The sequence below is a fragment of the Thalassophryne amazonica genome, chromosome 12, assembly GCF_902500255.1.
Source record: "Thalassophryne amazonica chromosome 12, fThaAma1.1, whole genome shotgun sequence".
Lineage (NCBI taxonomy): Eukaryota > Metazoa > Chordata > Actinopteri > Batrachoidiformes > Batrachoididae > Thalassophryne > Thalassophryne amazonica.
Window position 1 is genome coordinate 59,880,660 of NC_047114.1, and position 14,819 is coordinate 59,895,478.

The window sequence follows — 14,819 nt, forward strand, 5'->3', positions numbered from 1 at the left end:
TTATGATGCTGCACTAAAGTAATGGAAAAGCACAATATAGCTTCCAGGTAATGTTTCTCCTTAGTTTTTGAGGAGGTCACTTTTGAAAGTGCTTCTCTATAACTCAACAGTGGACTGGCAGGCTATTTGTTTTTGCGTGGCCTTATGCTCTTCACTGTGGTGCAACACATAACTGTCCAGAAGCTGACGAGAACAGCACACTAATGACATAAAGGTTTGTTTTGTGGTGGTGTTTTTTTTTTTTTTTTTTTTTTTGTAAAATAATGTGAATAATTTTCAGTTTTTACAGTTTTTTTTTTTGGGGGGGGGGGGGTGCAGAATAAAATTGCTTTAGGAAACCTTTTCAAAATGCTGGAAATGCTAAATGAATTTTCTATTTCAGAAATACTTTTCTGTTTTAAAATGCAGTAAACAAGAAATAAAGCGCTTGCTTGAGAAAGGGGTTTCCTTTTTACAAACACTAAATTGTAAAGAAATGTACAGTCTCAGTGCTGAACATGGAAAAGAGAAAGTGGTGGCCTCATGGTCACTGATAAAGTCCTTGGAAAAAACAGATGAATCTCAGTGGGCAACGTAGAAGAGCAACCCTTCTTCCACTCTTAATACCAACATGAAGGTGCCCTTGAGCAAGGCCCTGAGTCCTCAGTGACTGAAGTGAAGCTACTCCGTAATCTCACAAAGCACACTGGGTAACTTCAGCTGGGAATGTGAAGCTGTGTAAATCAGGGGGGTGTCTGCTGTCAGCGTAACGTTCATGAATAAATAAAGGAAAGTCATGCAGAGAAACAATTGCTTCAGAAAATGACTCCCTGTTTTGAAATGCTCAAAACAGTAAATGAAGCAACTGCTTCGGAAAATGACTCCGTTTTGAAATGCTCAAAACAGTAAATGAAGCAATTGCTTTGGAAAATGATTGACTGTTTTAAAATGCTTGAAACATGACCTAAATGAACTGTTCAGAATGCTCTATTTATTTTATATTATTTTATTTATTTTGTGCTGTAATGAAGAACTCAAAACACAAGGAACAATTGTTTCAAAAACTGATAACTTCAAAAAAATACTCAGACCTCTATGATGACCACACATAGTTAACAGTGGGGGCCCATCTCTCACCAACTTAAATTGCTGGCTACGTCCCTGCTGTTGAGGTGCATCAGACTTGGTTAGGAAGACTCTGAGATGCCTGATTTAGCAGGTTTTCCAAGCAGGTCCAAGTGGAGATCCCGGGTTTAGGTGCTCAAGAGCTTATACATATATCTCATCTACCGTGGGAAAGCCTTGGGAACCCCCAGGAGGAGCTGGAGGACACGGCCGGGGAGGGGGATGTATGGAATATTTTACTTGTTAGCAGTGTTGCCATAACGACCTGGACTCACATAAGTGCTGGAAAACAAATGGACTGATGGATGAAGTTATAGATTTTGTGCTCAAACACATTTCAAAGCAGCAGTTTTTGCTGAAAATGTTTTAATACACCATAAATATCCACTTCTGTGTTCTTCAAATACCAAATTTTGGTCCAACAGCTGGCCAAAACATGTTCAGTATGTAACACTTGCATAGCTAATGCATTCTTTTCCTGCCCTTTTCCCGTTCTGTACTCTCCTTGTCCACTCTTATTTGTGACTTTTATACTGTAAGTGGGCAGTTTCTGTCTCCCTCTCCGTCTCTGTCGGCCCTCTTTCTCTGTGAGCAGACAAAGCCAGCGTTGTCTGCTGATGCCCTGCGTTGCGAGGACATGCTTTGGGTCAGCGTCTCATGGAATGCCTTGAAAAATATCTAGTGAGGGAGTGAGTCGATGCCCAGTCTTGTCTTGACATCTTATTGGGACTCTGGCTCATTAATTGAGTCATGACAAAAGATGCATGCAGTGATAGCATAGAATGATAACACTTATAACAACTGAGGAATCTTTTTTAATCTTTTTATGTTATTTTTTTTAATAAAAAATATAAGCACATCCAACCATTTAATTATGTGGATGTAGAAATGCATTATAGGTTCTACACATTTGTCATTTCTGTTTCTTTTGTCTGTTGCCATTTCTCTTTTTGCATCTTTTTACTGTTGCCTGCACAGCCAGTGGTATTTGTGTCAGAGCCGCTGTATGTTAAACCCTTTGACAGTCTCCTCCCTCTTCTGTATTCTATTGTCTTTCCTCCTTGTTTACTGCATGGATGCATCATGTCACTTAATATAATTTACTTAAAGTGCTCACCTTTGCAGCCCAAAGCAGCATTTTATTATTGCAAATATGCTTTGACCAAGCAGTAGCTCCTGCTTAAAGAAGAAAAAAAAGTTGTATGAGGGAAGCCACGTAGATCGATGTACATGGATAAAATCAAAAGTCCTGAGAACTAGAGGGGCACTCACTGGAGGGCATTCCATTGCCACTGTGCAGCAGAACCTTCAGTCTATCAGGGAGTCCACATCTTCAGCCCCATGTATGATTTTTTTTCAAAATTTATGCCTGAGTTGTACTTTATGAGAAACTGAAAAAAGACATATATAAATGTCAAAGGCTAAGTGAAGTTTTTCAGTCTAACCTGCAGTGATGTTAAAATATTCTTATCAGTCAAGCTTCTAACACCTTTGACAACTGCTTTGTTTGTGAGAGATGAATAAGGAATGAATAAAAGTCAATGAGACACATCTCAGGAGTAACCAGGACTGGGACTTGAACCCAAGTCTAAAGTTGCAGTCCCAAGAATAAAAGCAAACCATGTTTCACTGCAGACAAGAAATGATGATGATGATGATAATGAATGCTGCTAATTATAAAACTATTTGGTATATGTGTGGGGCAGCATGGTGGCTTAGTGGTTAGCACTGTTGCCTCACAGCAAGAAGGTCATGGGCTCAGTTCTCACCTGTGACCTTTCTGTGTGGAGTTTGCGTGTTCTCCCCGTGTCTGCGTGGGTTCCCTCTGGGTGCTCCGGCTTCCTCCCACATCCAAAGACATGCAGGTTAGGTGGACTGGAAACTTTAAATTATCCATAGGTGTGCATGTGAGTGTGAATATGTTAGTTTGTCTATTATGTGGCCCTGCGACAGACTGGTGTGCTGTCCAGGGTGTACCCTGCCTCATGCCCTATGACTGCTGGGATAGGCTCCAGTCCCTTAATTGGAGTAAGTGTGCCGAGAAAATGGATGGATGGATGATATGTGTGGGCAAAGTCACATTTATAGACAGCCATATTATCTAATCAGAAGCAGATAATCTCAATTTCTGCATCAACAGTGATCAATAGGAAATGCTAAATCTAGTTAAACATGGCAATGCTGAATCACCTCTTGGCTGTATACAGACGCTGTCTGAGGCTTTACCTCCTCCACCCCACAGCTTCCTGGTTCCTGTTGTGTCTCTGTGTTCTCCTGCCTTCTGTTGTTCCCCATCTGATGTTCGTGGTGGTGGTGGTGGTGGGGGAGTTAGACCTTCCTTCTTCCGACGGCAGGATTCAAGTGCAATATACCCCGATGTCATCAGGAATTTGGACCAGCTTGGACTTCCTGAGTCTTAATGGTAAAACTGAGTTTCCCAGACACCCGCATTCTCTCCCTCTGCTTGTGTCCTCATTATATCTTCCTCACTGTACTTAAACTGATACAGTACAAAAGCTGTTCTGCCCAACGTGATAGTTAAACCACAACTCATAATTCACAATTCATTTATTAGTGTGTAAGAAAATATACATAAAAAATATAGAAAATTGGTGGTGTGGTAATAAGCATCATGATTAATCCTCTCCCTCCCAACTCTTCTGTACTTTGCTGTACGGTGAAACCGATGATTAAGTTGTGCACATATCATTCATCACAGAACCTACTGTGGACATACTGTATCTGCATGAATTACCAACCAACTCCCATTTAAATCAAAATGGGAGCCTTGCTACTGGCAAGACATGAAGTTTGTAAAATGTGTAAAAAAAGATTATAATTTTGCCTGGGCTGAAGGGGATTAATTTTAAAAGTATTGACATCTGGTGAGGGGACAGTGTGATCAGGAAGGCTATTCCATAAGAAAACAACTCTGTTGCTGAGCCAAAACATTCTAACATTCAGTCTGGATCTGTTTTCCTCAACAGACAATTTGTGTCCTGTAAGTCCACCATACCTTCTTTTCTCAGAGAAAATATTATAATGATTTGATTCAAAACCATAGATTAATTTGTACATTTCAACTAAAGTTGTTAATCCTAAATTCTTTAATAGTAATAGTAATAGTAATAGGCTTTATTGTCATTGTACAAGTAATACAACGAAATTACCAGAGACTCATCACAGTGGCATAGCAACACACACACACATACCCATTGCAGACACACACACACGTGATGACACACACCCACACACACAACACAATAATAACAGTCGCAATAAATAATACAGCCTTAAATATCAATACATGATTAAACATAGTAAAACTAATAGGTTAAAAAAGAAAAAACAAAACAAAACAACAACAACAACAACAAAACATTATTGCACAGTCCCTGCTCTGTATTGTCCCAATGTTGTCAGTGTAATTGTAATTTATTTAAATGTTGTATGGCTCTAGGGTAAAAACTATTCAAAAGTCTATTCGTATGTGTTTTTATGGCTCTGTACAGCCTGCCTGAGGGCATAAGGTTAAATATTTTTTGTCCAGGATGTGAAGAGTCTTTTAAAATGTTTTTTGCTCTGGAAAGGTATCGAGCACCTGCGACTTCTTCCAAGGAGGGAAGAGGACAGCCAATAATCTTGGGTGCTGTTTCCACCATCCTTTGTAGAGTCCTTCTTTCTGCTGCTGTACAAGCTGCATACCAGACTGTGACTCCGTAGGTCAACATGATCTCGATGACAGCATGGTAGAAGGACTTCATTACTGCTCTGCTGAGATGATGTTTCCTTAGGATTCTGAGAAAGTGAAGGCGTTGCGATGCCTTCTTGATTAAATCAGTTGTGTGCACTGTAACCTGTTCTTATATGATATATACTGTAATTCAGTTAAATTCTACAGTTGTTTTGTCTCTTTCTAAATAAGGTGACCAGACTTGTGCACAATATTCAAGAGGAGGTTGAACATAGCTTTTGTACAATATTAAAACCGACTGTTTATGGTAACTGAATTCTGAAGCAGCCAAGTTAATCATAAGAGATGGGGGGCACTGTTCACCCTGTCCACCCTCTGGAGCCGCCTGTGATTCTGACTTTGCTCCCTGTGTGAAGTCGCAAGTGCTTCTGTGTGCGCGTTCGCATGCACAGAGGTCAGTGGGAGGGGCACCCGTGGGTTACCGTGCGTAGGTGGACAGCACTGAGTTCTCCGGCGCTCAGACCCTCCCTGAACCTCTCACAGGACTCACCTTTCACCGTGCGGTCGGGCTCCTTCCAACACCTGTGGACGACATGTGGACGCGGGTCCTGTGTGGACTGTGGCTCGTTTTGCTCTTGCTGTCCCAGAGACTGTGGGCTTTTAACGTGGACACGGAAAATGTCCTGCGTAAGGACGGAGATCCCAAGAGTCTGTTCGGCTTCTCGCTCGCCATGCACCGGCAGCTTCAGCCCGAGGACAAGAGAATGTAAGAATGTGCACTTCGGTCATGGCGTCTTTAAAATAACTCAAGCAATCGCCATTAAACACGTCGAAACATTTAAAAGTTTGATTTAGATCATTGGTAACACCGCAGCTGGAGGGGGCGGGGGGGGGGGGGGAACCCCCTTTTCACGTCACAAAAGTTTTTAAACAGGGGTCTAAAAGTTGTGAGGTTATTTAAATTCAGTTTTCACACGAATTCACAGTGAAATGTAGCTGCTGCCCGTTTTCGTGCACCTGCTGCTGTTTTCCTTCTAGGTTACTTGTTTACGAGGCTTTTTTATTATAGCACGTGAACGCAACAGTATGCGCATTAGTTTTTCTTTTTTTTTTTCTTTTTTCCCCCCATCCCGTCGCAGATTTTGTTCCAGTTTTAGAAAACACTAACGTTTGAATCACTTTTGGCGTTTCGGTGTGTGTCACGTGACTTTATTTATTTATTTGAGTCAAATATATGTGCTTAAGTTTCCCTTGCCCGTGCTTTAAAACAGCACATGAATGCATCATCTGCAAACATTACATTATCAGCTTGCGATGTAGTTTTAAATTGCACAAAATGTTAAAAATAATAAAATAAAATAAAACAAAAAAAAAAATCGACTTTCACAATATACATGTGTTGAGAAAACATTTTTTCAAGCAACGGTGATCAATTTCAGTCATATGGTTCTGAAAATGATTATGGTTACGTTTTTATAAACAACAGAATAATTTCTGCGGAAAAATAATAGTAAGTAGAAGGAAAAAGATGACATATTAATGCAAAAAAGAATAAGGAAGTTATATTTTTAATTGGTAAATTAGATCAGTGTTTTGACTTGTTATAACTGTCAGAAATAATACATTGTAAGATAATGAGTTAAGGTTTGACTTTTTAAATCATGATTATCAGATGTGTTGATAAAATGAGGTACAAAGTGAAGTGTATTGAAGGTAAGGGTAACGGAAACCTGTACCAGACTCTCTTCTGGTACCCTCTTATCAGAAAAAAAAAAAAAGAAAAGAGACAGGTCAAATATTAACTTGGTCATTTCCTGCACATGTTGTGGAGAGCAAAAATACAGATGAGTGGGTGAATGAGTTAGTCTAGGGTTTCAAAAAGTGAGGTGCATGCATCTCTGGGGTGTGTAAATTGCCAGTAGGTGTGCGAGAGAAAATTTCCAGTGGTGGAAAATTTATGTTTGTTGTTCTTGGTGAAGTTTTATGCACCAAATCACTCAAAATGCAACTTTGTTTTGCCTGTGTTTTGCCAAAGGCATGTCTGCCACCTGCTGGATGGTTAGTGTATGCTGTATGGCTTATGGAAAATTCTGAACAGTTGTGGTTGAACTTCCATGTATTTTGTCTGGTACCTGTGTGCTCCATCCACAGACACCTGCCTGCCTGGGCTCGGGTAGCAGCTTATTGTGTTTTTTGACTCCTCCCACTCACCAAGACACAAACTCATGATCTCCAGCATGGGAGGCGGACACTCTGACCAGTCGGCTAAAACCTGGGCTCTGGCCTGAGTGGCCAGAGAATCCTTTAACTGTTGGCCTCTATCACACTCATAATTTAAACTAACAACTACGAGGATAAACATGATGTGCAGTATTTGTGCAAATGCTGCATGATGTATACAACAGAATGGGAAAGTAAAACCAGATGTCAGCATCAGCTAACAGTTTACTTTGCTGAACAGTGGCACCTGCTGGATGTTTCAAGAACGTGCATCCATCTCAAATTATGAATTTCATGTTTAAAGGCGCTAGCACAGGGTCTGTACAGGCACGAGCATTCCATACTTATTTTTTACTTAGATGTTGTTCTCCAGAAAGGCTAGTGATCAAGTGCTCAGTGGTTTGTAAAGCCACTATTGAGTTATGATTTCTAATCCGATCCGAACCATCAAAAATTCCATGTTTGAGGTTTTTGATAAAATAACTTAATTAAGCCTCAAGCGACTGAGCTATTTTGTGGGGTCATTTGTGACCCCATCGACTTTATATTGGAATATGTCTATATAATTGGTAAATGGACTGCATTTATATAGCACTTTTCCATCTGCAGCACATGCTCAAAGCACTTTACACACTCATGCCTCACATTCACCCCGATGTGAGGGTGCTGCCATACAAGGTACTTACTACACACTGAGTTTAAGGACCTTGCCCACGGGCCTTTAGTGATTTTCCGGTCAGGCTGAGATTTGAACTGAGGCTCCTCTGGTCTCAAGCCCAGCACTTTAACCACTAGGCCATCACCTCCCCAATAAATGATTGTTTTAGGGTTCTTCATATTTAGTACACTCCCTAATATAGTTGTCCATCATCTCTTGTAATAAGGTATGGAATTTGATATTTATTTTTGCCAAAAAGTAGGTAAACACACACCAATTACCTTGTCTGTTACATCATGTAAAATGCATGTTACCTTTTTTCCTTGCATATTATTTCTTTGCATCAAAAATGAAAACAATACATCATAAAAAATAAAGTTTTATTGAGTACAATATGTATTACAATGTGGTAGGATAGTTATAGCGTCACAATATTCCACAACAATTCTATATCAGGGTACGAGCTTCACTGTCTGATGCTGACTCATCTCCATTAATGGAGCTGTTTTCATCCTTTCATCCGCCGAGCTGAGTATTCCTTTAACTTTAACTAGTAATGACTTCATGACTTTCTTTGCAAATAAAATTTTAACTGTTAGAGAAAAAATTATTCATAACCATCCCAAAGACATATCTTTATGTTCGACTGCTTTCAGTGATGCCGGTATTTGGTTAGACTCTTTCTCTCCGATTGTTCTGAGTTACTTTCATTAGTTACTTCCTCCAAACCATCAACATGTTTATTAGACCCCATTCCTACCAGGCTGCTCAAGGAAGCCCTACCATTAATTAATGCTTCGATCTTAAATATGATCAATCTATCTTTATTAGTTGGCTATGTACCACAGGCTTTTAAGGTGGCAGTAATTAAACCATTACTTAAAAAGCCATCACTTGACCCAGCTATCTTAGCTAATTATAGGCCAATCTCCAACCTTCCTTTTCTCTCAAAAATTCTTGAAAGGGTAGTTGTAAAACAGCTAACTGATCATCTGCAGAGGAATGGTCAATTTGAAGAGTTTCAGTCAGGTTTCAGAATTCATCATAGTACAGAAACAGCATTAGTGAAGGTTACAAATGATCTTATGGCCTCAGACAGTGGACTCATCTCTGTGCTTGTTCTGTTAGACCTCAGTGCTGCTTTTGATACTGTTGACCATAAAATTTTACTGCAGAGATTAGAGCATGCCATAGGTATTAAAGGCACTGTGCTGCAGTGGTTTGAATCATATTTATCTAATAGATTACAATTTGGTCATGTAAATGGGGAATCTTCTTCACGGACTAAGGTTAATTATGGAGTTCCACAAGGTTCTGTGCTAGGATCGATTTTATTCACTTTATACATGCTTCCCTTAGGCAGTATTATTAGAAAGCATTGCTTAAATTTTCATTGTTACGCAGATGATACCCAGCTTTATCTATCCATGAAGCCAGAGGACACACACCAATTAGTTAAACTGCAGGAATGTCTTTCAGACATAAAGACATAGATGACCTCTAATTTCCTGCTTTTAAATTCAGATAAAACTGAAGTTATTGTACTTGGCCCCACAAATCTTAGAAACATGGTGTCTAACTAGATCCTTACTCTGGATGGCATTACCCTGACCTCTAGTAATACTGTGAGAAATCTTGGAGTCATTTTTGATCAGGATATGTCCTTCAATGCGCATATTAAGCAAATATGTAGGACTGCTTTTTTGCATTTGTGCAATATCTCTAAAATTAGAAAGGTCTTGTCTCAGAGTGATGCTGAAAAGCTAATTCATACATTTATTTCTTCTAGGCTGGACTATTGTAATTCAGTATTATCAGGTTGTCCTAAAAGTTCCCTGAAAAGCCTTCAGTTAATTAAAACTGCTGCAGCTAGAGTGCTGACGGGGACTAGAAGGAGAGAGCATATTTCACCCATATTGGCTTCTCTTCATTGGCTCCCTGTTAATTCCAGAATAGAATTTAAAATTCTTCTTCTTACTTATAAGGTTTTGAATAATCAGGTCCCATTTTATCTTGGGGACCTCATAGTACCATATCACCCAATAGAGCGCTTCGCTCTCAGACTGCAGGCTTACTTGTAGTTCCTAGGGTTTGTAAGTGTAGAATGGGAGGCAGAGCCTTCAGCTTTCAGGCTCCTCTCCTCTGGAACCAGTTCCCAATTCGGATTAGGGAGACAGACACCCTCTCTACTTTTAAGATTAAGCTTAAAACTTTCCTTTTTGAAAAAGCTTATAGTTAGGGCTGGATCAGGTGACCCTGAACCATCCCTTAGTTATGCTGCTATAGACTTAGACTGCTGGGGGGTTTCCCATGATGCACCCAGTGTTTCTTTTTATTCACCTCTTTTTGCTCTGTATGCAATCAATCAATCAATCAATTTTTTTTATATAGCGCCAAATCACAACAAACAGTTGCCCCAAGGTGCTTTATATTGTAAGGCAAGGCCATACAATAATTATGTAAAACCCCAACGGTCAAAACGACCCCCTGTGAGCAAGCACTTGGCTACAGTGGGAAGGAAAAACTCCCTTTTAACAGGAAGAAACCTCCAGCAGAACCAGGCTCAGGGAGGGGCAGTCTTCTGCTGGGACTGGTTGGGGCTGAGGGAGAGAACCAGGAAAAAGACATGCTGTGGAGGGGAGCAGAGATCGATCACTAATGATTAAATGCAGAGTGGTGCATACAGAGCAAAAAGAGAAAGAAACAGTGCATCATGGGAACCCCCCAGCAGTCTACGTCTATAGCAGCATAACTAAGGGATGGTTCAGGGTCACCTGATCCAGCCCTAACTATAAGCTTTAGCAAAAAGGAAAGTTTTAAGCCTAATCTTAAAAGTAGAGAGGGTGTCTGTCTCCCTGATCTGAATTGGGAGCTGGTTCCACAGGAGAGGAGCCTGAAAGCTGAAGGCTCTGCCTCCCATTCTACTCTTACAAACCCTAGGAACTACAAGTAAGCCTGCAGTCTGAGAGCGAAGCGCTCTATTGGGGTGATATGGTACTACGAGGTCCCTAAGATAAGATGGGACCTGATTATTCAAAACCTTATAAGTAAGAAGAAGAATTTTAAATTCTATTCTAGAATTAACAGGAAGCCAATGCACCACTCTGCTTTTAATCATTGGTGATTGATCTCTGCTCTCTTCCACAGCATGTCTTTTTCCTGATTCTCTCCCCTCAGCCCCAACCAGTCCCAGCAGAAGACTGCCCCTCCCTGATCCTGATTCTGCTGGAGGTTTCTTCCTGTTAAAAGGGAGTTTTCCTTCCCACTGTCGACAAGTGCTTGCTCATGGGGGGTTGTTTTGACCGTTGGGGTTTTTCTGTAATTATTGTATGGCTTTTGCCTTACAATATAAAGCACCTTGGGGCAACTGTTTGTTGTGATTTGGCGCTATATAAATAAAATTGATTTGATTTGATTTGATCCTCACTCTGGACATCAAGAATCAGTCTCAATGCTTGTGCAGCTGTAAATCTTGCTATTCTAGGTCTGTTGGCTGTGCTTCCCTGCTAAACAGTAAAATGTAATGATTAGAGTTTGTAAATTCTAATACCATCTGAAGCTATAATGTCAAAAATCTCATAGGTTTCCCTGGGGTCATAAGTGACCCCACACAAGTTTGGATTATAGTTGCCACATGGATCGGCCGATCCTGGCAAAATTCTATGAGCGCATGCAGGACAAATAGATAAACAAATTCATGGTACGAAACCTTTTTCCCATTTGATTTAGAGGAATGGTGCACAAACATATATACCCGGGGTCGTAAATGACCCCACTCTGTCGCTTGAAGGTTAAAAATGTTTTAAACTATGAAAATTCATATCATGTTTGACCATTTTGTCCTCAGTGCTTTACAGTAGCATGAGAGAAAATACTTTGGTTTTTCTGTTTTGAAGACAGTTTATGGAGTGAAGCTACATAGAAGTTGTGGTTTTGCCAGTATAGTTATAAAGGTCACCACACTGTGCTCAGAGATATTGTGAAGAAGAGTTATTAAGCACCAGCAGGTATTTAACCTCAGCCACAAAGGTTAATATTTACACACTACTTTCACTGCTGTGTCGTGCACACCTCCTCATGCACTGTGATTTCCTGTGTGAGTATTAGGTTGTGATGGAATGAAAACTGAAAATACACATGCTGATTTGCAGAGAACCCAAAACACCGCAAAAGTACCTCCTTGAGGTTTAAAAGTTCAACTGGGCCACTGAAGCTTGCACAGCAGAGCTGCTTAAACCTAATGCCATGAATTTGTCTGTGAATATATTTTAAATTTGCGTTTTGCAAATGTCATGCATTCATACGGATGTTGAGCTAAAGATTTCAGGACACTGTGTAAGTGTGAATTTTTAAGCAGGAAGTCTTGTTTTTTCACGAGTGCCAACGTTCACACTATTGGAATGTGTTCTTCCTGCTGGATCGCGCACGTGCGCGTACACACACTAATGAGGATGGACGTGTTGGTATGTGCACGTGAGTGCCTGTTTGGTGTGTTTTAATGGTGCTGATGCATGGTGTGCTTGAGCACTGAGGCGTTGTCCCGTTGTCAGTCATTTGGAAGTGTTTCAGCCAGCAGCAGTGTGTTGATGAAAACATTCCTAACGTGAGGCACAGAAGATGTCCACACAGGCTTGAAATAACATGTCTTTAAACTATCAGTTTTTAGTTTTTATTTATTTACTTATTTTTGTTTTTGACTAATGGATACAGGTTTTAGTTTGTAAAGTGTAACCCAAAAATAAATCTTCAAGTCACCTTTTAAAAAACAAACACACACAAAAAAACCTTCCTTTAAGCACAGCCCCCCCCCCCCCCAAAAAAAACCAAGATTTTGCATTCAAAAAATATTTTAATTCTTTCTCATAGATTTTCTATTGGATTCAAGTCAGGTTCGGTCATTCTACCAGTTTTATTTTGATTCTCTGAAACCAATTGAGAGTTTCCTGTTGTGAAAGTGTCGTGACACGGACCCACAACAGGGGGCGTAAATGAACGGACAATGGATAAGCCAAAAGTAACAATTTAATGTTGTGAATCGCACAACGACGTACAGACAATAACAATATAGTGACTGTCAATCATACACCAGGTGACGTGTGGGCAGGCTCGACGATAGAAGACGCCTGGCGAGAGAAGAGCCAGATCCCACACAGCTTCCACTGCCAACGGAGCTGAAGAACACTGGAGCCGCCAAGCCCTGCGCCCCAGGTGGCCGCTGTCTTCAGCAGTCAGACCCGGTACTGCTGGCAGAGAACAGAGACAGTCCTGATGAGTGTGAGGTCGCACACTCAGTAATCCCACAGTCTGTATTCAGTAAGGAGGGAGCACCTCCACCTCCAATCACACACTCGTGCAGCTCCTGTCTAACCACTTATCTGGTTGGGGTGTGAAGCGAAGCTGTCGCTGATCACACCAAGCGCCAATCCCACAGATAAGGGAATCACCACAGGAAAACGGCTGCAGAAGAGTTCAGACTATTATTCAGTGTTAAGTACAGCAGAGAAAGTTACCTGATTGGTAGTTGATTTATCGGCGGGGAGGTGGAGTTGCAGTCCGGCCTTTAAGGTGGTGGTGATGATGTGGATGAGTGACAGCTGATGCTGATGACGAGTAACAGCTGTCACTCCCGGTTGCTATGACGCCCTCTCGTGCTTGAAGCCCGCACTTCAAGCAGGGCGCCATCTGGTGGTGGTGGGCCAGCAGTACCTCCTCTTCAGCGGCCCACACAACAGGACCCCCCCCTCAACGGGCGCCTCCTGGCACCCGACCAGGCTTGTCCGGGTGCCGCCGGTAGAAGTCAGCCAGGAGGGCCGGGTCCAGGATGAAGCTCCTCTTCACCCAGGAGCGTTCTTCGGGTCCATACCCCTCCCAGTCCACCAAATACTGGAACCCCCGGCCCTTCCGACGGACGTCCAGGAGCCGGCGCACGGTCCAAGCCGGCTCCCCGTCGATGATCCGGGCAGGAGGCGGCGCCGGTCCGGGGGTACAGAGGGGTGAAACGTGGTGAGGTTTGATGCGTGACACATGGAAAACCGGGTGGATCCGCAGTGAAGCTGGCAGCTTCAGCTTCACTGCGGCTGGACTGAGGATCTTGAGTATGGGGAAAGGTCCAATGTATCTGTCCTTCAACTTCTGGGATTCCACTTGCAGGGGAATGTCCTTTGTGGAAAGCCAAACCTCCTGCCCAGGCTGATACGCAGGGGCCGGGGCACGCCGGCGGTCTGCATGGTTCTTGGCCCTCGTCCGGGCTTTGAGCAGGGCAGAGCGGGCGGTACACCACATCCGACGGCACCTTCTCAGATGGGCCTGGACCGAGGGCACCCCGACCTCTCCCTCCACTAGCGGGAACAATGGGGGCTGGTACCCCAAACACACTTCAAACGGGGAGAGGCCGGTGGCAGACGAGACTTGGCTGTTATGAGCGTACTCGATCCAGGCCAGATGGTCACTCCAGGCCGTCGGGTGCGCGGAGGTCACGCAGCGGAGGGCCTGCTCCAGTTCCTGGTTAGTCCGCTCTGCCTGCCCGTTCATCTGGGGGTGGTACCCAGACGAGAGACTGACGGTGGCCCCCAGTTTCCTACAGAAACTCCTCCAGACCTGGGAGGAGAACTGAGGACCACGATCTGAGACAATGTCTGCTGGAATCCCATGCAGACGCACGACGTGGTGGACCAGGAGGTCTGCAGTCTCCTGGGCCGTCGGGAGCTTCGGGAGGGCCACGAAGTGGGCCGCCTTGGAGAACCGGTCCACTATCGTTAAGATGGTGGTGTTGCCCTGGGACGGCGGGAGGCCCGTGACAAAGTCCAGTCCAATATAAGACCGGGGCGACGAGGCACAGGCAGAGGCTCGAGGAGGCCTTGGGCCTTGTGGTGGTCGGCTTTGCCCCTGGCACAGGTGGTGCAGGCCTGGACATACTCCCGGACGTCGGCTTCCATAGACTCCCACCAGAAGCGCTGCCGGACCACTGCCATGGTCCTTCGCACCCCTGGGTGACAGGAGAGCTTGGAACCGTGACAGAAGTCAAGGACCGCAGCCCTGGCCTCTGGTGGGACGTACAGTTTGTCCTTCGGACCTGTCTCCGTCCGGGCTCCATGTCAGGGCCTCCCGGACGGTCTTCTCCACGTCCCAGGTAAGGGTGGCCAC

The 14,819-nt window shown here is 43.1% G+C and overlaps 1 protein-coding gene across 1 annotated transcript in view; it reads left to right on the top strand.

Moving 5' to 3' along the window:
- The first annotated feature begins 5,276 nt into the window (after positions 1–5,276).
- Positions 5,277–14,819, top strand: part of LOC117521592 (integrin alpha-6-like) — a 120,617-nt gene continuing 111,074 nt past the window's right edge. Inside the window, exon 1 of the mRNA XM_034182921.1 lies at positions 5,277–5,564. Coding sequence (XP_034038812.1) covers positions 5,392–5,564 — 173 coding nt within the window. The 5' untranslated portion in view covers positions 5,277–5,391. The remainder of the gene's footprint in view (positions 5,565–14,819) is intronic.